The 21,520-nt window shown below is 38.1% G+C and overlaps 3 protein-coding genes across 4 annotated transcripts; 2 read left to right on the top strand and 1 right to left on the bottom strand.

The window, feature by feature from the left end:
• Positions 1-115: 115 nt before the first annotated feature.
• Positions 116-4,440, bottom strand: ngs (notochord granular surface). Of its 2 annotated transcripts, none has more exons than XM_039667742.2 (11): positions 4,016-4,440; positions 3,101-3,269; positions 2,856-3,005; positions 2,621-2,740; positions 2,442-2,537; positions 2,175-2,309; positions 1,981-2,091; positions 1,787-1,897; positions 1,339-1,463; positions 810-1,064; positions 116-345 (listed from the first exon to the last, which is right to left on the bottom strand). In XM_039667742.2, the coding sequence occupies exons 1-11, from the start codon at positions 4,213-4,215 to the stop codon at positions 258-260; spliced, it is 1,560 nt and encodes a 519-aa protein (XP_039523676.1). In that variant the 5' UTR covers positions 4,216-4,440; the 3' UTR covers positions 116-257. The 2 variants fall into 2 exon arrangements, with proteins under 2 accessions (XP_039523676.1, XP_088983154.1); XM_089127028.1 differs by having other exon boundaries at positions 116-340.
• A 639-nt stretch (positions 4,441-5,079) lies between these two features.
• On the top strand, positions 5,080-9,987 carry ccnc (cyclin C). The gene is made up of 12 exons (XM_039667810.2): positions 5,080-5,241; positions 5,750-5,856; positions 6,216-6,300; positions 6,410-6,479; positions 6,560-6,611; positions 7,128-7,183; positions 7,884-7,919; positions 8,002-8,093; positions 8,884-8,951; positions 9,049-9,128; positions 9,208-9,326; positions 9,790-9,987. The coding sequence occupies exons 1-12, from the start codon at positions 5,210-5,212 to the stop codon at positions 9,842-9,844; spliced, it is 852 nt and encodes a 283-aa protein (XP_039523744.1). The 5' UTR covers positions 5,080-5,209; the 3' UTR covers positions 9,845-9,987.
• A 1,828-nt stretch (positions 9,988-11,815) lies between these two features.
• Positions 11,816-16,479, top strand: faxca (failed axon connections homolog, metaxin like GST domain containing a). Its single transcript, XM_089126829.1, has 6 exons — positions 11,816-12,275; positions 13,454-13,589; positions 13,669-13,865; positions 14,624-14,841; positions 15,840-15,961; positions 16,050-16,479. Exons 1-6 carry the CDS (start codon positions 12,016-12,018, stop codon positions 16,329-16,331), a joined length of 1,215 nt encoding a protein of 404 aa, XP_088982955.1. The 5' UTR covers positions 11,816-12,015; the 3' UTR covers positions 16,332-16,479.
• The last annotated feature ends 5,041 nt before the right edge of the window (positions 16,480-21,520 follow it).

Here is a 21,520-nt window from a genome sequence, read left to right as displayed (position 1 = left end):
TACTTTTGTTTCCATATAAAAAACATTGATTCTCTTCGGATGCAGAACAACTGTACTAAAACATTTGAAAAACAAATGCTGTGCAAACAAGCTTTATTTGTATTGATGACCCACAGTTAAACGCTTAACACATGCTGTTTTAGCAGATTAGTCAAAGCACAAAGGAGGTAGTAAAGAATGAGAGATTGTTTGTGATATTTATATCTCTGGTCTGATAGTTTCAGGTCGAGGTCTCAAGGCTAATACAAGGGTCTAATTCAATCGTTCTCATCTGCGGCGCCGGAGATGGTGATGGTGCGCTCTTGTGTGTCCCTTTGAATCATGTCCTCATCTGTCTTAACTGTTCTGCAACCAAAGAGAGATGGGCATTAGCTTCTGGAAAAAAAAAAAAAAAACATCAAGGAACATTCACATGTATTTGAATTGCCTTTTAAAGGGATACTCCACTTTTTTTGGAAATAGGCTCATTTTACCACTCCCCCAGAGTTAAACAGTTGGGTTTTACCGTTTTCGAATCAATTCAGCCGATTTTTTTATATTTAGAAGAATATCAGTAACCAGACAGTTTCTGGTCTCATTGACTTCCATAGTATATTTTTTTTCCTACTATGAAAGTCAATGAGACCAGAAACTGTCTGGTTACTGATATTCTTCTAAATATCAGAAAATCGGCTGAATAGATTTGAAAATGGTAAAACCCAACTGTTTAACTCTGGGGAAGTGGTAAAATGAGCCTATTTCCAAAAAAAGTGGAGTATCCCTTTAATAGAACTTTTCTGTAATATTATAGTAGAGCGGTTTACTTGTACCTAATGAGGACCGTTTTCCTCTCCGTCATCTCCACAGCCTGTTCATGGCTGAACTCCTCCACGGACTCGTGATGGTTGTGGTTGACTATTGAGCTGCTGGAGAGCATCTTCTCTGAGGCGGATGAGCTCACCGCTTCACTCACCCCTTGACTGCTTGCTCCAGAAACGCTGCTGACCAGTCCTGCGCTCGCACTCATGAGAGACAGACTGCTCACCATGCTGGACAAGCGATTGTCTTCTCCCTCTATCAGCTTCCTGCAGAGACACAGCAAAATGAGTTACACTCTCAGAAAAAAGAAAACTTCTATACAGAAAAGCAGTTCTCAACCACACTTGGGGGCCTTAGCAAACTTGGAAGCAGGCCTCAAGAGAACTTCAAATGATTTTAAATAAGACAAAACAAGCATTAGCAAGCTTTTGTAGTTAAGGGAACCAGGGTGATGCGAACTTCCAGATTGGCCTTCAAAAAATACATTATCACTGCAGCACTGAATTGCTGGTTCAAGGTGGAATGGCAGAACTGTAGTACCTGTATGTGGTGATTTCAATCTCCAGTGACATCTTAACATTGAGCAGATCCTGATATTCTCTCAGCAGCAGCGCAATCTTCCCCTTAATGGACTTCAGTTCCTCCTTCAAAGTCTCTATACGGATCTATGACACATCAATTAGTGAGATATTAAAATAAACTTGATTTTGTGAGTGTTGTTTGCTCGTGCAAATCTCTTAAGATGTTCTGAGGGATTTAAGCATGTTGCTGTGTGGTTGTTATAGCATTTTGGGTGAGAGCTGGGTGGTTGCTTGATGGCCCAAGACAAAAATAGTGGCCACTGCAGGTCTCAGTGGTAATTGAAAACCTATAGTTTATAAGTTTGACTGGCTGCATCCAAAATTGCATATTTTGATATAACATACATAATTGCTTATTCAAAAGCTGTACCAATTTGTGGTTTACATTGAAGTGGGTGTGTCTTTACCTGTAGCTCCTCCTCCTCTATCTTGTGTTTCTCCTGGGCTTCTTTGATCTGGAGCAGCAGCGCTTCATTCCTGTTTTTAAGAACATCCAGTTCTCTCTGTTTATTCTGAATCTGCAAACACACACAAGTTAAATTATAAGGCCGTACAGTTTGGTGTTTTTGTTAAAAAAAGAGGAAAAAGGTATTTTCCACACCTCTTTCTTATAAGCTGTGATTTCTTCTCTGACGCTCCTTGCTGTTTCCATGTGCCGCGATGTTGCGTTGTTTAGATCTTGGAACTTCGCTTTGTACCAAGCGTCCATCTCCTAGTGAACACCAGTTGGGAAAAACATGTGATCACCAAAGGTCCGTATCATGGTGAGGTTTATTTGCGGTCTGTCCTGATTACCTGCAGGTTTTGGGCGGCGATGCTGTCATATTGAGCCTGGATCTGTTTGAGTGCGGAGGCCAGATCGGGCAAAGCGAAGGCCACATCTACTTTAGCCACCGATCCATAAATTTGAGCCATCAACTCTTCGATTTCCTGACATGTATACAGAAAATGTTGATTAAGAAGGCAATCAAACAATATCCTTTGTTGTTTCAATTATTACAATTAAACTTAGCAATCTGTGCTGTGATAGAGATTTCATAATGATTTGTAAATGGTCTGAACCTTTTTGTGAATCCTCTGTAGGAACTCGAGCTCCACTTCAAGGTTTTCCAATCGTTTTTCCAAGGCAATTCGGGCAGACGTGGCTGCATCCACATCCTAGTATACAGAGGGAGTTTGAATCCCATCATTACATAAATCCAAGTAATGTTACACTTTCTGTATTAAGTTGGATCTCTTACCGGTCTGAAGGCCTCAATCTCAAGCTCCGCCTTCTTTCTGGCCTCAAGAGCCTCCTCGTATTTGACTTTCAGCATTTCCAGCTGACCTGCCATGGCATCCTTTGCTGCTACCGCCAGGTCCTACAAGGGCACAGAGGCAGTTATCATGGTGATCCTGGCTAGAGATGTGTGAGACTCATGGTGTACATGTGTAAGTGAGTAAGGCATAATCGCCCTGTGGTCCTCCATCTCTCACCCGCTGGACTTTCATCTGGTCTGCAATTCTCCTCAGCTCCCTCAGCTGCTCTTCATAGAGCAGTCTCAGGCCGGACGGCTTCACATAGTGACCCTTGATGGCATCAATTTCTGCCTCCAGCAGCTTGTTGCTCTGCTCCAGAGAACGAACCTGGAACAACCACACCAAAACTTACAGGGCTGTCTTTGGACCATAATGGTCCAAATGGGCACCATAAAGAAACCAACAGAGGTAAAGTGTCTTACCTTTTCGATGTATACAGCCAAGCGGTCGTTCAGGGCAACCATCTCCTTTCTCTCACCTGTGCGTGTGCTGAGGAAAGCCTGGTTCTCAGCAGCGGCAGCGTCCAGATCCAATGCACCTCCTGCAACCCCCCAACCCCTGCCCAGACACAGCGTTCCCATACTAACACTGCTGTAGAGGAAACAAAACATACATTTACAACATTTATTATTTTGACATAGATTTGGTAACACTTTAGTTTAGGGTCCAATTCTCACTATTCACTAGTTGCTTGTACTAGGGGTATTTGTTTTAATGACCAAGCTCAATTAGGCCATCAACACAGTCTCATGAAGATGCGTATACCACGAGTGTCATTTCTCGTGGCATTTATACGCCAAAAGTGTTTTTTTCGTGTATATGGTACGCACTAAAAAACCCTGGGTTAGGTTTAGGGGGGTGGGGAGTTCGTGCGTATTATACGCAAAAAAGTGCGTATCATATGTACGCGAAAATCGCGTGCCAAATACACGCAAAAACTGTTTTTGGCGTATAAATGCCACGAGAAATGACATTCGTGCCATAGACACGAACTTTCATGAGATCGGGCTGAAATGTGAGAAAGCTATATTTTTAAATATTATAAATTTGAGCGAAGAACAAAATACTAAACTTGTTTAGGGTATTTATCTGACAAAATTATTTGGCAAAAAAGCAAACTAAAGCAACAGGTTTTATTAAAAATGCAAAGGGGAAAAAAAGCTCACAAGAAAAAGCATTCATGACATAGCCTAATCTGTTCAAACAATTGTTATTTTTTTGTATTTTCTTTTGACTGCAAGCACAACTACACAATATGCTTTAACGAATTAAATTGTATTTGAATAAAAGGTGAAGATGTCTGTTTTCCTAGGCATCACTTGGCCACTGTGGCTTACCTGGTCATGCGTGATTTGCGCGATCCGGAGAGCGTCCTGCGCCCCATAGTGCCGCTCCGGTTGTAACTGGCGGAGCGGTGGCGCGCGGGCCCACGGGTGGGCGAAGGGCTGGACACCCGGACCTGGAGCGTGGAAGACGAGGTCAGGCCACCCTCAAAGTGTCGGCGGTAAGATGACATCCTTTCTGGGCTGTAACTCATGGTGAAGGTGATGGTCCTTGCGCGTCTCCAAAGATGCGACAGAAGCTTTCAGTCCGCACTCATTCATGAGGTAGCTTTATACCTGCAGTCTGGACGAGGAATGTCGAACCTTGGTCTGACATAGAGTCCATCTATCTCGGAACTATCTGACGGGCCACCGCGAAGAGTTTACCGTGGTAAAAATAGAGCAGCGATCTTTCCTAATGAATCTGGCAAGCATGAGTCCCTTAATGACATTCTCTGCACTAAAACTGTCTAAAAGATTGTGACTTCATCAAGGAGATGCATGCTGATATAATTGGACTATCATATTGCTGCAGGTACTATAGACTATGTTCTGTAAACAAACAAACACATTAATTACATTATTATTATTATTATTATTATTATTATTAAAATGGATCTATCTATCTATCTATCTATCTATCTATCTATCTATCTATCTATCTATCTATCTATCTATCTATCTATCTATCTATCTATCTATATCTAGGCTATCTAGGCTATATCTTTCTATCAAGAAGTGAATACATTATTTTTTACATTTAAATAGTTATCAATGATACAGTTAATATTATTTATGTGATATTATTTATATCATTTATTAGCTATAAATACTTATTATTTAAAGCTGATGTCATATTTTCATATGCACAGATTGTTATTAACTTTATTATATTATATTATATTATATTATATTATATTATATTATATTATATTATATTATATTATATTATATTATATTATATTATATAAAGGCGTTTATTTACTAATAAACTCTCATATGTTTATTTGTAATACAAGAAGCGCGCAGGAATCTATCCGGAACTGATGCTTAAGTTTGCTTCCTCCCGGACAGTTTTAGTTTGCACATTCAAATTCTACGGAGTGTTTTTTGTGTCGCGCTCCTCGTCTGATCATATCAGAGCTTCGTTTCATTTAAACACAATTTAACATCACATTAAGGGTTATTGTCTACCTCAACCACCTCAAGATGGCAGGGAACTTCTGGCAGAGTTCACATTAGTAAGTACAGATGTGTTGTATGACATAAATCGAGAGCATTAAGGTTTTTCTAGAGGGGTTGCTGTTGCTGCGAAGCTGCAAGATAAATAAATACGATAAAATTCATGGATTTGGCTAATTAAAGAGAACTATTTACCAAATCTCGGTAATTGCCATGATAAACAATAGACATTAGATTCAATGACTTTTATTGTTTGAACAGTATACATCTCTGGATTATTAGCTTTAGCCGACTGGCTAGTGATTCTGGACTGAAGAAACCACAGAGGAATTTAATTTATGAATAATCTGGATAAATGTGTGTTATTCAATGCATGAGTTTCTTTTCATCCCTTTATTTGATATAAAAAAAATGTTTATATGCTTATATGAAGTTTGTATATGATTGGTCTACATGTGTTCTTTGACATTAAGAGTGTATTAAATATAAACTGCAGTGTTGATTTGTTTGCTAATATTCATTAAGGATTTCTAAATTGAAAGTAATCGATGTGCTTGTTCTCGCCAGTCTGCAGTGGGTCCTGGACAAACAGGATCTGATGAAGGAGAGACAGAAAGATCTCAAGTTCCTCACAGAGGAGGAGTACTGGAAGCTACAGATATTTTTTGCCAATGGTTTGGAGATAAATTATATATAATCATCCTGTCTAACTGAAATGTAGAGTGAATATGGGCCTGTTCTGTATGTGGCTGCATTTACAGTCAGTACATGCAATAAGATATTCATGAATATATGTACAGAAATGTATGATTTGCTTAAAGAACTGTTACTGAACTGTTACTACAGCAGAGCAGAGCATTAATGTACATGTTCATGTGCTTTTAATACACACACACACACACATACACACACACACACACATATATATATATATATATATATATATATATATATATATATATATAATTCAAAGTATTGGGATAAACCTTGCTTTTAAAGAATTAACATAGTTTAATTTGTCATCTCATGGCAGTGATTCAAGCCTTGGGAGAACACTTGAAACTCAGGCAGCAGGTCATCGCCACAGCAACTGTCTACTTTAAGCGCTTCTATGCCAGGTGAATGGGTCGTGGCCATCATTTCCTCCATACTGATTTATACTCATGATCTAGAATGATGGCTGTTCTGTTTTTGATAGATTGAAGAAAACTCTTGTCTTCTTTTCAGATACTCTCTGAAGAGCATAGACCCTGTGCTGATGGCCCCTACATGTGTATTCCTGGCCTCTAAAGTCGAGGTAAACACTGTCTCAATGTAGGAATTTCTTTTAAAAAATGGATCATGAACTTTGTTCAATGGAAATTCTTTCCTTGGCAGGAATTTGGTGTTGTTTCGAACACACGGCTTATTTCTGCAGCAACGTCTGTGTGTAAGTGATTTATATTTTTACGAATTCATCAAACTGCAGAAGAAATGTATAAATATTCTGAAGTAACTAGAAATTAGTATACAGTTCAGAAATTAATATACAGTGCAAATCAGCATTTAATGAAACTTTATTTTTAGCCATAATTTCCAAATTCATTCAGTTTTGGCTTGACTTGCCACCAAGGACGATAACTATAACGCCAACTATAAAGATATAGTTCTAAAAATCCACACCACATCTATAACCATAATGGCACTGAGAAATAATGTCATTGGAATCACTTTCAGAATATTTTTTTACTAGCTGATTAATAATAAAAACACTGACAGCCAATCAGAATCCACCCTGCTTTAAAGAGGCAGACGACAAAACTGCAGCATGTGCTTATAATAAACAGAACAATACCATGCACTGGACAGCAATATAATAATTGTTCTTTACTCAATTAATCATTTCATACTAATATAATAGAATAGGTTTTTGGTGATTTATTTTCTCATTCTCTTCTTGTAACAGTGAAAACAAGGTTCTCTTATGCTTTTCCAAAGGAGTTTCCCTTCAGAATGAACCACGTGAGTCAAACTTCTGTGCTTTCTGCACCACAAAACTCACGAGACACTGATCTGATTCTGGCATGTAAGTGAGTGCGAGTTCCAGATGGCCTTGATATTGCAGTCCAAGTTATTTGTCTCTTACTGCGAATAGTTAATAGTTAATTAACTTCATGTACTACTTACTATGGGGTAAGGGATAAAATTAGGGTTTGGTTTAGGCCAGGGTTAGTTGCATGCAATTCTGCATAAAATTTACATGTAACATAAAGTCTTACCAGAGTTAATCTGCTCCAGATCAAGATTTTGGAAATCTGACAGCACCACTAGATAACTAGATAATAACTTCTTGTAACTGTCGGATTCATATGATAGAAACGTTAGGCAAGAGTCTGTGATTGTGTGTGTGGTGATGATTCGGCCTTCAGTATCACCAAGTATCTGACACCCAATCAGGAGTGACATTCCTCACACTCCCGACACCTTCGCAGGAAAGTCTCATCATCGTGATAAATGGTTTTGGCAGCTCATATCTCGGGCTGGTGATAAATGTTATTTGTTCAGCGTGCCCCCGGTCAGGTGTTGTAAGGGAAACATCTCGGCTGTATGGAGTGCTGGAGGAACATTTATGGATCATCGTAATGGGAAAGATGATAATTAGTCCATGTAACGTATTAGTGAGACAATTTCACAGTGAACTTATGCTTCTCTCTGTTTCTAGATCCTGGAATGCGAATTCTATTTACTGGAGCTCATGGTTGGTGTTTATTCTTCTTCTTCAGTAGGATGTTTAGATGTTTGTTCTCAGCGTGTGTTCATGGATGTTTGTTTTCTTTTAGGACTGCTGTCTGATCGTGTACCACCCGTACAGGCCATTACTACAGTATGTACAGGACATGGGTCAGGAGGACATGCTGCTGCCACTGGCTTGGTGAGCAGTATGTGTGTGGCTTCAGATGGCACGGCAAAACAAACAACCACAGTTTACTTCTCTTTATATGTCGCGCTAATGTTTTGCGAGATCCGTGCGCTTTCTTTGACTTCTCTCGCTTTTGCTCATGTTCCAGTGATTACCCTGCGTGCCAAACATTGCCGACCCCTGCTTTATACTGATAAGATTGGCTATACAAGATTCTTGCTTCTGTACGAAAAAGCTCCAAAAAGCTCTTTGGTTTCTGACCACCTTATTTTTAAGTCTTAAGTCATGAAATGAAAGTTGTGAGAGTCTTGTGATGTATATCCCAGTGAAACTGCTTCTCGAGCAAGAAAAAAAAAAAAAAGTAGGGAGGAAAGTAGGGTGGATCTCATGTAAGTGACAGGTTGCCCCGCCCTATTGATTATAAAAAAGTATTTAAAAAAAAATAGTCATGTGCACATAAATAATTTATAATAGATTGGCCTACTGCAATATTCCATAAAAAATCATGGTGACTAGAGTGAAGCCATTTGTAGAATGTGTCATTTGCTTTCAGTTGTACAAAAACAGTCTGTTATGCTTCTTAATACTGCATACTGCATTTTTTTTTATCACATTATTTTAATGTGTTGTAATCTGTTTGTAGTACAAATAGTTTTACAGTTTGTTGATCTTTTAGTTGTTTACCTATATCAACTAAAGAATCGGAAGTCTTGCACATTCATAGAAAAGTTTACTACTTCTGTGTTGAGAAATATGCTGAACATGAATGTCTGATGTGAAAGTTTTGTCTCTGTGCGTGTAGGAGGATAGTGAATGACACCTACAGGACGGACCTGTGTCTACTTTATCCACCGTTTATGATTGCACTTGGTAAGAAGAAACTTTCTACACCCAATCTGACAGGTCTTATGCTTAAGTTTTAGATTTAAATAGCTGACTTACAGATACTGTGTCCTTCCTTCTCCAGCCTGCCTGCATGTGGCATGTGTGGTACAGCAGAAAGATGCCAGGCAGTGGTTTGCTGAGCTGTCTGTTGACATGGAGAAGGTGAGACGCATTCAGCTGTCTTGCTCTGGATGTTATCCCCCTGTGAGTGTACATTAACATTGGAGCTTTTCTGCAACAGATCCTGGAGATCATCAGGGTAATACTGAAACTTTATGACCAGTGGAAGAACTTTGATGATAGAAAGGAAATGGCCGCTGTGCTCAACAAGGTGCCCAAACCCAAACCCCCTCCTAACAGGTACGACACGCATGTATTTTTATTTATATGGAATAAAATAGGAATGTGTTTATTTATTTCACCAATGCAAAGAGAAATAGTGAAAAGAGGTTGATTTCATTACTCTTTATTTGAAATGAGCTCATTCGCTAGATCTCCGTAAGGTCTTTGCAACTCTTAAAGGTGCAGTACGTGATATCTGAGAAATACTGTTTAAAGAGAATCGGGCCGAGCACCACAACACACTTGTGGTCAATCAGCAGTATACATTCATGATGAGGAGAGAGAGAAAGAGAGAGCAAGAGGGGATTTGATTTTTAAGCTCATTATTAATATTCTTTTATTACATCTTTTTCAATTACTTAAAATTATATAAAAATATATATTTTCTTATTTTTAGAAGAAAAGTGGAAAAGCCCTTTCTTAAGCATGTTTTATGTCATCTCACTCTTGAACTTGTATTTTCTTGTTCTTCTTTATACAGTGAGACTGACCAGAGCTCAAACGGGAGTCAGAACAGCTCCTACAGTCAGTCCTAGAGCACCACCTGGTGAAGGACCTGAGGCAGAGTGATTTAGAGAGGCAAACACAGCACATTTCGGCACAGTTCAATGCTGCTTTTCACAAGCACATCGTTTTATGACCGTGGGGAAACAGTTTCCTGGCACACACGTCCTCTCTTTCCTCTTCTCTGGGTTCTTCCACCAATCAGAGCAGATAGAATGATGCCACCTCCTTCCTCCATCCAATCAGAGCAGCCCATGTCATTCTAGGAGCAGGAGGGAAGCAGGCTGCTCACTTATAGGAAATCTGCTTTGATTTAGAGTTTGTTGTCAGGCTTAAGGCTGTAGTGTTGAATGTTCTGGACACAAACACACACACAAACGCACCACAACATTTGATTAAGAGAGGTGCTGTTTTCCCGAATCTTGTAAGTCAAAGGTCCTGGGTTCCTTGAAAAGTCCCACGAAGCTTTCTTTTAATGGATGCTCTTTGGGAACAAAGAAAACTTGATCATTTTCTGTGTCTGAGAGTGATGAAGAGAGAGAAAGAGAGAGTGTGTGTGTGTGTTAATTACAAATGTATTTGTATGCGTGCCTCTCGTTGACCATGTCACAGTTTGTATTCCTCAGGGAAATGGATCAGTCCTCTCTACAAAGTGGCTGTCTGTAAACTGATTGGCCACAGGGCTATGTGACGGCGATCTTTTTGAACCCTCGTACTGTGTAATCAAATCCTGGTTTGGATACGTTTTCTTTGACATGCGTGTGGATGAGAGTTAGAATGCACAAGTGACACAGTTGAGTTGGTCACAGTATGCTCCGAAAATGCATTTGTAAATGTGCTTTCCACATATAGCCCTTGACTTTTTAAAGTTATTTTTGTTTTATTATAAATTTACTGTATGATTAAGCTTTGTGTACTTGCCATTACCCAAATGCTTGTTTTAAATTGATGTCTCTAGGTGCAGTATTCATCAAGTTTAATGGAGGACAAGCCAATATCTTGAGGGTTTTGGATAGAAATGTGTTGATTAATGGAGGCAGTGAAGATCTCCATCTCGGGTGTGGTTCCAATCATAAGCATCACATTTGTTTGGGACACTTAACTATTTGCGGAAAGACCTTCAAAAGATTACAATAAGTTGATGTTTTGCTATGTTCTGAGTGGCATTTGTTTTTTTGCTGTGTCTCTCACTGTGGTCATATGTTTAACAGTGCTTCAGGAGTGTTGCCACATCTTTGAGCATAAATGAGGCACTGTGTATGTTTTATTTGCCTGTAAATATATTTGATGATTTGAGAACTGTAAGGGTAAGAGGTCTTGGCGTATAATCTCATTTTTTTCCCCTTGTTTGTCTATAACAGAGCTCAGAAGCCTTATTAAATAAAGCTGCTGTTAAAAATAGTCTGATTTTTTTTTTAGGTTCAGAGAAAAAAAATGTTTTTTTTATTTGATTTGTCCTACCAAATGCTCTTAATTTTGAATGAATGCGTTGTTTTATCACTTTAAATAAATACACACACACACATACATTATTTAATCTCCCGGGAGCTGTCATGACAGAAATACAGCATATAATATTTAAAACTGAGGTTAGTGTATAATTTTCTTGTAAATAATGCAGTTACTATGATATTTTGTTATATAGTGCAATGACATCATTAAGGTATTTGAGCCACTGCATGCATTCACTTTTTATTAGACATTCATGTGTTTCTATTCATGTGTCATTATGTGTAAATAGAACATAATCATCCCTTCTAATCTGTGGAGTAAGGTGTAAAGCTACTTTATCCACTATTTCTTGTAAAAAAAGAAATTTAAGCATCTGTATATTACTGACATATGATTTAGTGTTATAAGCTATTACGAAATTGTTGTTATCAAACTATCTCATTACGGCAGTAGAGCTGACCAATGAGAGTGGAGAGTTCGAGAATCCGCGCGCCCCCTCGCAGCATCAGCAGCCCCGCCCCTGGTGACGCAACGCGCTCAGCTGTGCGGTAAACAGCGGCGGCGAGCGGCTGCGGACTGATGTCGACCCCGTCGCGGGGACTGACGGACAGCTTCAGGAGGAGACATGCCCGCTGCTGCTCCTCACCCGCTCTCTGACACCCTCATCTTCCTCACCTCCACCCTGCGGCACCGATGAAGCCTCCCCTGTCGAACCCACAGCGGGCCGAAGGGCGGATAGAGGAGAGAGAGGATGTACTGGCGCGTCGGGTTCGCCTGGAGCCGCTCATGCGCGCTTGAACTGGGCCGGAACAAGAGCTTCTCGCTCGGGTTGTGCGGCTCCGAGGAGCCCTTTTCGTTGTATGGGTACATCATCGCCTACCCGCTGCAGGAGTACGGAGGGATCATGTCTGCGTTAGGATCCGACTCCTGGTGGAGGAAAACGCTCTACATCACCGGGGGCGCGCTGCTCGCCGCCGCTGCATATTTACTACACGAGCTGCTTGTCATTAGGTATTATGAAAGATTTTCAGATTCTATCTATCTATCTATCTATCTATCTATCTATCTATCTATCTATCTATCTATCTATCTATCTATCTATCTATCTATCTATCTATCTATCTATCTATCTATCTATCTATCTATCTATCTATCTCATTGTTATTATTTCACCTACAAACCTCTACATTAGCAGATAATTAAGGGAATTATGACATATCATGTTATTATCAGGTCTTGTTATGGCCCTTGGATTGAGTAGTAACTAAAATAGTTGCTAAATTAATATCCTGGACAAGTCAACACAGTCCAGTGCAGTCCATTCATTCATTCCTTCTCTGTGGAAGGATGAATGAATACCTGCCAACTCAAGGAATTATGAGCAGGATACAATAATAGGATGCTATTTATTTCCTCGTCTAAAGCATGAATGTTGACATGTTGATGAGTGCTATTTCAAGGGCACGGTTGCAGGCCTAGAGGATAATGTCTACTTGTGTTATTGTAAAGTGACAGAATGACCTTTACTGACCCCTTGTGAGACTGTGTAAATAGTGACCCGTCATTAAAATGATCAGACATAGCGAATTGGGTTTAATTCTGTGCTTTTGCTTCCTCTATGACCCTTTTGCAGAAATGGCAGTGCTGTTAGTCCTCAGCAAAACATCTCAGGTTACATGTTATTCGGCTTACATAAGCTATTGATTCAGACATGCGTTAAACAAATATAATAACATATGATTAATTGTTTTAAGATTCAATAAATAAGAACAAACCTCAAGAGAGGAAGTTAATGACTAGTATGATGCTTCAATGAATTTCAGCACTAGCAAAGTGGACAGCGACTGAATCTTGCTGATAGAAAACACTGGAGAATGAACTAGAACTTGATGTTTCTGGTGCAATTTGAAACAAAATTGATCATTTAGGGATTTGATGAACTTATTTTAAACATTATAAATAATAGTTTTAATACACGTGTCATTCATTTCTGATGCTCTTCTATATTTACGTTTACTTTTTATCCAAAGTGACTTACAAAACAAGAACAAAGCAATTAATCAAGGGCCAACAATCGCTGTAGTACACAATGCCTGGTTTATTAGACAACTAGATTAGGAAGCCAGCTAAGGAAGAGAAGAAACACAGATTTTGTGTGTATGTAAGTGCATTAATTTGATGCCCTGCAGGAAGGACCAGGAGTTGGACTCTGAGGACTCCATCATTCTGCATCAGTTTGCCCGACCCAAAACTGGAGTCCCTAGCCTGTCCCCCTTCTGCCTGAAGATAGAAACCTACCTGCGCATGGCGGACCTTCCCTACCAGGTAACAAAATATGATGTCTGAGATTATGTTCTAAAAAGAGATGGACGTTTTGGTGTTTTACAAACTGTTTTCTCCTCAGAACTATTTCGATGGGAAGTTGTCTCCTCAAGGGAAGATGCCTTGGATCGCGTATAATAAGGAGCAGGTGTGCGGGACGGAGTTCATCATCGACTTCCTGGAGGAGAAGCTTGGTGTGAACCTCAACTCCAGCCTGAGTCCTCAGGAGAAAGCCATCTCACGTGCCATCACCAAAATGGTGGAGGAACACTTCTACTGGTGAGACTGAGCTGGTTTTCCTCCACATCATGGTCTAGTATGGTCAATTCTTCATTATATTCCGGACAGAGGTCAGGTACCTTTCATAATATAGGTGAATTTCAACATTAACTATTTAACCCTCTTAAAGTATGAGATAGTGAGAATATGGAGGTCATATTTAAGGAGGAAAAACACCTCAGCCAAAATTGTGCAAAAATATGCTGATGTTATGTATATCGCAAAAGCTTGTAGATGGAAATCTAAATATGTGAGTCTATATATCACTCTATATATGTCTAAGATGATATGTTATGCTTAGTTTTATGATTAAATCTGTTTGTTTTTTTCATTGTGCGGTCAAAACATGTAATGCAACGTAATACAAATATTCAAATATATATACAATGAATTTACAAATATGTTTGAGGGATATACAAATAAACATTCCTCAAAGGCCTTATGTAAAATATTTGATTCTCACATTTTAATATGATTTTTTTAAACCTGCGTTGCTTCAATCCAGATGAATTGAAATATTAATAACAAAAAATATTGAAGTTATACTTAATTTTACTTTATAAAATCAGTACGGAGTTCACTGCAAAAAGACACATGTACCATGACACTATCAATCAGACAAGGCAGGTTTTTCAGTATTATTCTGATCATGTTGATAATTCAAGGGCCTTAGAAATTTGTGTATCAAATATGATACAGTGAGTAAGATTTTGGTTACTGTGTTGATAATCAAGATGAGATAATGTGCTTTGCTTTAGGACGATAGCATACTGTCAATGGGTGGACAATGTGGAGGAGACGCAGAAGATGTTAGCCACAAACGGGCCGCTGAGTGACATGCTCAGGTGGATCTTGAGTCAGGTGAACGGTGGCATCGTGAAGAGAGAGATGTACGGCCACGGGATCGGACGCTTCTCCAAAGAGGAAGTTTACACTTTGATGGAGACAGACATGCGCACCCTTGCCACACTCCTTGGTACGTTTTCAATGTCTGAGGCACGGTTAGTGAGCTTTATTGAAAGGATTTAGGGTATTTTTAGTGATTTAGTCAAGATCCTTTTAGATCTGAGATTGGCAAACTCAGTCCTGGAGAGGTTAGCTCAAACCTGATAAAAACTCAAATGCCTTTTAGGAATCCTATAGACATTTATTAGCTTGTTCTGGTGTGTTTGATGATAAGGGTTGGAGCAAAACTCTGCGGGACAGTGACTCTCCAGGATCGAATTTGCCCATCCTTGTTCTAGATCATTGTGGAAATTTCAGAGCTTGTGTAACAAGTTACAAAATAATGCAGCAATGTATCTGTGCTGCCCTCTAGTGCTCAGTAAGCTGAAGGTTTCCTTTCTTATTTAGTATTTTTGTCTTGTTCTCCAGTACAAACATCTAAACACTCCTAAATCAAGATACATTAACTTGAGAATCATTTAAGATGGTAATTCAAAGTGAAAGCTAGATTATTTTTATCACCCCATTGAGATTTCACTCACATCATTTTGTTAATTTGTTCATAATACAAGACTTAATATCTCTAAAATAATTTAATGATAATTTAATTATGTAAGAAATTTGAGCTATTTTGAATGTAAAACAAGACAAAAACAATTTTTTGTAATTGCATAACCCATAAACCAGATCATACATGGTTATACTTTATTAATAATAATATTAATCAACTACATGTACTTACTATAGAGTTGCAGTTAGGGTTAGGGTTTGGTTTAGTTATTTCTATTCATGCATAATTTACAGTTTTTGTAGTTTACACAGAAATGATAACGGTGTCATTTTCAAAAACGTGGACTTTGAAAGTCTTTTTGGCAAAGTTTGTGTTTTCAAGCCCACAAACATTGTTTTCGTGTAAGTGAACGGCCAAAACACATAAAAAGTATTTATGTAAACGTCCCTAAAAACATAAAAATCATTTTTTTTTCCCATTGAAGATATGATTCAGTTTAATAATAATTTCTTTCACAGGCAATAAAAAGTATCTAATGGGCCCGAAGGTTTCCACAGTAGATGCTGCTGTATTTGGCCATCTTGCTCAGGCCATGTGGACTCTCCCTGGAACACGTCCGGAACAGTTAATCAAAGGTGAGGTCAATAGGTCATGCTTTTTTTTAAATGGGAATACCATCATATAAACATTCATGAACTGACTAAAGCTGCTCCCTCGGCACAGGTGAGTTCATCAATCTGGCCATGTACTGTGAGCGAATCCGCCGGAAATTCTGGCCGGAGTGGTTTGTGGATGTTGATGACCTTTACTACGACGGACTGAGCGAGGAGCCGGATTCTCCTTCCCAGCTTCCGGATTTGGGTCTCCACTCACGCAGCGACAGCTTCCAGGAGCACGACAGCACTCTGTCACACCACAACACGCCGTCGCCGGACAGTGACATCACCGGACGCTCTCTGTTCGATTCTGACATGGACACAGAATGCTCGGAAACGGAGCAGTTAAAGTGATAACCACACTCCCTCTGTGATGTATCTGCACGGGCCCCGCCCCCTTTGTTCTCCTGCTAGCCCTTTATCAGGGGAAGGGCTGATCAAATGAAGATGTTATCATGGTGACATGGCAACTCTGAGCGAGGGATTGCAATAAAGAAGATGGGAAAAGAATTCCTACAATTTTTATTTGACGAAAGAGGATTCTATTAAAATGAGGAAAGGGCAGGCCAGGCCAGAGAGAATCCAGGAAGAAAAAACATCAAACTAAATAATAAGTGGATTGAGTGAAAGTTTAAAGGAGTGAATGATGCTTCAGCGGAATCACTCCTCCCACCGTGTGACATTGCTCGGAATCATCAGAATGACATCATCACATGTGACCACTTCCCATTTACAATGTGTGTTTGTAGCTAGTTAGCATTTCTTACATACTGGGATTTATTATTAGTCAGAGAGAAATAAGGATGATTGAAATGTGTAGATAATTATTACGTGATATGATAAATATATCACAATATTTCATAGTCCATCTAAAATTAATTTCCAGTTTTATTCAGAAAATGCAGAGGGACTAAACTTATGGATGACACCAGAAATCAGCTGATGTTTTGTATGTTCTCGAACCGTTGCAGCAATCTTGCAAAACATTAGTGAATAATTCACCCAAAAAAGGAGAATTATGAAATTTAGATATTCAAAATGGAAACATATAGTGAGCAGGGTCAGTAAAAAAAAAAGGTTTAGTGTAGCTTTATGTGAGGGACAGATTAGATATTCCCCTTCATTTGTTAGTGCATATTTAAAGAGATCATGAAATCAAAATTGACAATTCTCTTTTCTTTTTTTCTGGAATATTTCAGTATATTGCTGAATAGTTCACATCATTACTTTTTTTTCCAATTCATGTTCCCTTGTAAACTTTTTTTATCAAAATCACTTACATTTTATTTTCTATATTTTCTTCAGATATAGCCTACTTCAAAAACAGATGGGGGAATCTAATGGGGCAATATAGGGAAAAAGGGAAACGAAAGGGAAAACAGACGATCACAACTTCTCAATTGGATTTATGCACAGCTGCACTACTTCCTGAACTTCAGCCAGCTCCTTTGTTTCCTGTCTGCCATTATTGGACACACTGATTCATCCAGGTGTGCCTGACCTCAGTAGTCACAAAACCAATAATCAGACACACCTGGATTATGGCAGACAGGAAACAAAGGAGCTGGCTGAAGTTCAGGTAAGAGTGCAGCTGTGCATAAAGCCAATTATGTTAACTTCAAGGTGCACATGACACGATGTTAAACCATAGTGTTAAATATCAGTGACGTCAAATGCCATTGTCTGAAATTGGCAGCTACACAGATTATTTGGTTTTTGGGTGAATTATTCATAGCCCATAGGAACAAATAGCCTACGGTAAATATAAAATTGATCAAATTTATACAATTGAGGTTCCAGGTCTGTTTCCATTTACAAAAAAAAAAAAAGTAAATGTAATGCAATTTTGAAGTTTATCATATGAACAATCTGTAAAACACGTCTCAAAGCATCTTGTCGGAGAAAGAGCATGAGATGACGGATATATCATATCAATGTCGGTTATGAGGATTTGATTTTATTGTTGACGTTTTATTCGATTTATTTTCAATATCCGAATGTTACCGAGAAGGCAAAAAAAAAAAAATTGTCGATAATAATCTGAATATGTGATGGACTCTCATTCGAAGGCATACAGGCCTACAAAAGACCTAAACCGGAAGCTGAATACGGAAGTTTGTTGCGTAGCACAACCCTATTGAAATTTGTATCATGCAACCGTCATATATGTATGCGCAGCTGTGCTAAATGTAGGCAAAAACATAATTAGTGTTTGTCGAACAGCAAACAATTCGGATGGGTATCTGTGATTGTGCAATAGCGCCTCCTGTTGTCATAGATCACATTGACATGACAGAAAACACCTCGGTAATGCAGGAACATAACACAATACAGATGGAGACAGACAGCTGATGCCTGTGTGTGTGTGTGTGTGTGTGGGTGTCCATCTGCTGCACAACTGAGTCATCGTTACACATGAACACACTCGCAGGAATGATCTCCCAGGGGCTGGTCCACACCAAATGACACATGCAAGACAGGAGACTTGTGTTTTTGTCTGTTCCGTGGAGAGATATAATCAGTATCTTGCTGTGCCATATACACACAACATTCCGGTTACCACAACGTAATTCTGCATTAAGCTGTCTATCGAGCTATTGTACGAAAGAAAGTGTCTCCCCATTTTTACGCCCTTTAAATGCAGATGCAGGCTTATCTGATGTTTGTTCAATCAAAACAAATTCGCCAAAATTACTAGGAAATGATAATGAAAAATCAATATTATACAAACATCAGGATAGGTTCATTAACTGGTGCTTTATTAGAAAAATGCTATTGTTTGAAAAGGTACAATGCCATTATTATTTTTTTAAGTGCATAAAATAGGCAGGCAGTCTGATTAAAACAATCATATTCTTTCTTATGGTATTTGTTTGCTTATTTGAATTTTTTTATTGATTCTTGACTGTGCCTGTTTCTACAAACAAACAATTACTATATTTTTATATTTTTTCATGAACCATTTTTTTTATTTATCACTTATGATTTAGTTTATATTTTTAAGAACTTATTCTTGACTTTTAATGAGTTTCATATTTTTTGTGTGTTTGTGAATATAGTTGTTTTAGTTGCAAAGATTTGCTCTGAGAGCTGTAGCCTATATTTTATGTTTGATTATATTGAAAGAATTTCTAATTCAGTTTCAAATACAAGTGCTTCCTTGTTGAGCTTTATTTTCTAGCCAGTTTTCTCATCCATACATGATAATCTTGTTATTTATCATGTTATTTTAAGACTCACGACCCAATATGCCAAATGTGATGGAAAATTATGGCAACACACAGATGGAATAATGTTAGAAAGGCAAAGGTAAAAAAATCAAATCTCTCATATGTTTTCTTTGTGTGTGCTGATTTCAGAGCCATACTGACTGAGTCTGTGTTGTGTTTATCATGACCCTGTGGATTTATGCTTTTATTATGGGATAGACATAATATTAGGGAGGGAGGGGTTGTGTACATGAATGATCACTGTAACATAAGGAACCAAAATTGTCTGGCGAATATGTTAAAGATACTCAAAATATTTCATGAAATATAGCTGTATTAAAGGAAACGATCCTGGTTGTATGCTTGGTTTCTGATTACAGTCCATTCTTTAAATCTTCTTTTCTGATACGTATTATTTACAAGGTTTTAAAACTCTAATGTCTTTCCTTAAGCACAAAGCACTATTTAAATCACATTAATTAATAGAGTGTGGCACAAATGGGGGGATGCTTATTAATGAAATTAAAGCTAATTATAAATTATACACTTCATTATATTTGTTCTAGGTTTAATGGTTTTATTTGATTATTCATTTAGTTCAGTTTATTCAACTATTGATATTTTAGATTGATTTGCTGATCTGTAGACCTGTTACACCTATCAAGTGATATTTATTTTTTGCTCTGGTTTACACTCAGAAATTAAGGATAACACAAAAGTTTTAAAATAAATTCAGTTTTAAGGTTGATCTTCAGCCTTAAGCAATCCAGAGTGATTGATCCAAAGGTTTTGAAGTGCCACCATATAGTACAAGAACTTTCCAACACTAAGAACTTTTTCTCAAACACAACCTTGTCATAAAAAACCTATGGCCACTTTCAAATTTATCTGCAACCAATATACATTTTCTTAAAGGGATAGTTCACATAAAAAAAAAATCTAATTTCTAATTTTTTGACCCTCAAGCTGTTCTAAACTTGTATTTGTTTCTTTGTTCTGTTGAACAGAAAAGCAGACATTTTTAAGAATGTTGGTAACCAAACAGTTGTTGGTCCCCATTGACTTCCATAGTAAAATACTTCAATACTTCAATACGTTTGATTACAAACATTCTGTGTCCAACAAAAGACAAAAACTCATGCAGGTTTAGAACAACTTGAGGGTGAGTAAATGATGATACAATTTTTATTTTTGGATGAACTTTTGGATCCCTTTAAGACTTGCTGGGCTTTAGAATGTTATAACCGTACAAATCTTCTTATAGGCCTACAATCTGCACTGACAACACACAGGCAAGATGAGTGACTACCGGTATATTTACACCGACAAGTTTATATTCGACGAATTTATTCCTGTATCTTTGACTAAACAGACCAAGAAAACAGATCAACTGTAACGTCTCAATTTTACTAAGAGTTTCTCCAACACATTTAGTCAGTAGATGGCGCTCACAGCACATAGGCTGCAATAGACAGGACACACGAACACAAACACTGCACGCTTACTTATCTAAATGGGTATTTTTGGGCACATTGCAGGTTTATTGTTTTTAAATGCAGCTACTTCTATATTATATATTATAATATATTATATATAGGCCTATATTTAGGCTAACAATAACCAACACACTAACCCTAACCCTAAAATGTTCTATATTTTTGCAATAAAACAACTATTTAATTGATTTTATAGGAATGAGGACGTCCCCAAAATTAGGTCTTGGGAGTTTTTGTCAGATTTAGCTCATTTAGAGTAGGCCTACAAATTTGTGCCCAGACTGTTGTTGAGTAGCCTATACACACACAAATGCGGGGTTTTCAAGGCAGTCGAAATTTCCAAGGCCTTGCCCTTGAGCTTATATTTTGGTCGTTTTCCTAAAATTGTTCATTGATGAAGCAGTAAATTATATATTTGGAAAGACTCTGAGAGACTAAAACAATATAATGCATTTGTTATCGTTTAAAAGCTATTAGTCTATATATCACGAATGTTCTATTAGTAGTGTGATATTTTGTTTACATTTACATTATAAAGCCATTTTGGGTGATTTGGAATATAAAAAAGGAGTCCTATTTAGATCCAGAATTGCATGATAAAATATTCACACACGTTTCCGTTCTCTCGTTTTAACCCGTCTTCTAATCCGTCTTCATTACGAGTGGATGGCAAACATTTGGCTCCATGGTCACGTAGAAATCGAAGCGAATGAATTGCAACGGGCTGCAATGGATCTACAGCATCATTCCATCCCGAGGCGACGTTATATTCAACAGCCTTGATGCTCACATAATGTGTGAAATTGTGAATCCATTTATCTTGAGGATCTTCATTCAC

The sequence above is a fragment of the Pimephales promelas genome, chromosome 24 (genome assembly GCF_988280905.1).
Source record: "Pimephales promelas chromosome 24, fPimPro1.hap1.1, whole genome shotgun sequence".
Lineage (NCBI taxonomy): Eukaryota > Metazoa > Chordata > Actinopteri > Cypriniformes > Leuciscidae > Pimephales > Pimephales promelas.
The sequence above is the reverse complement of the archived record's forward strand: the minus strand, read 5'-3'. Positions and strand labels throughout refer to the sequence as shown.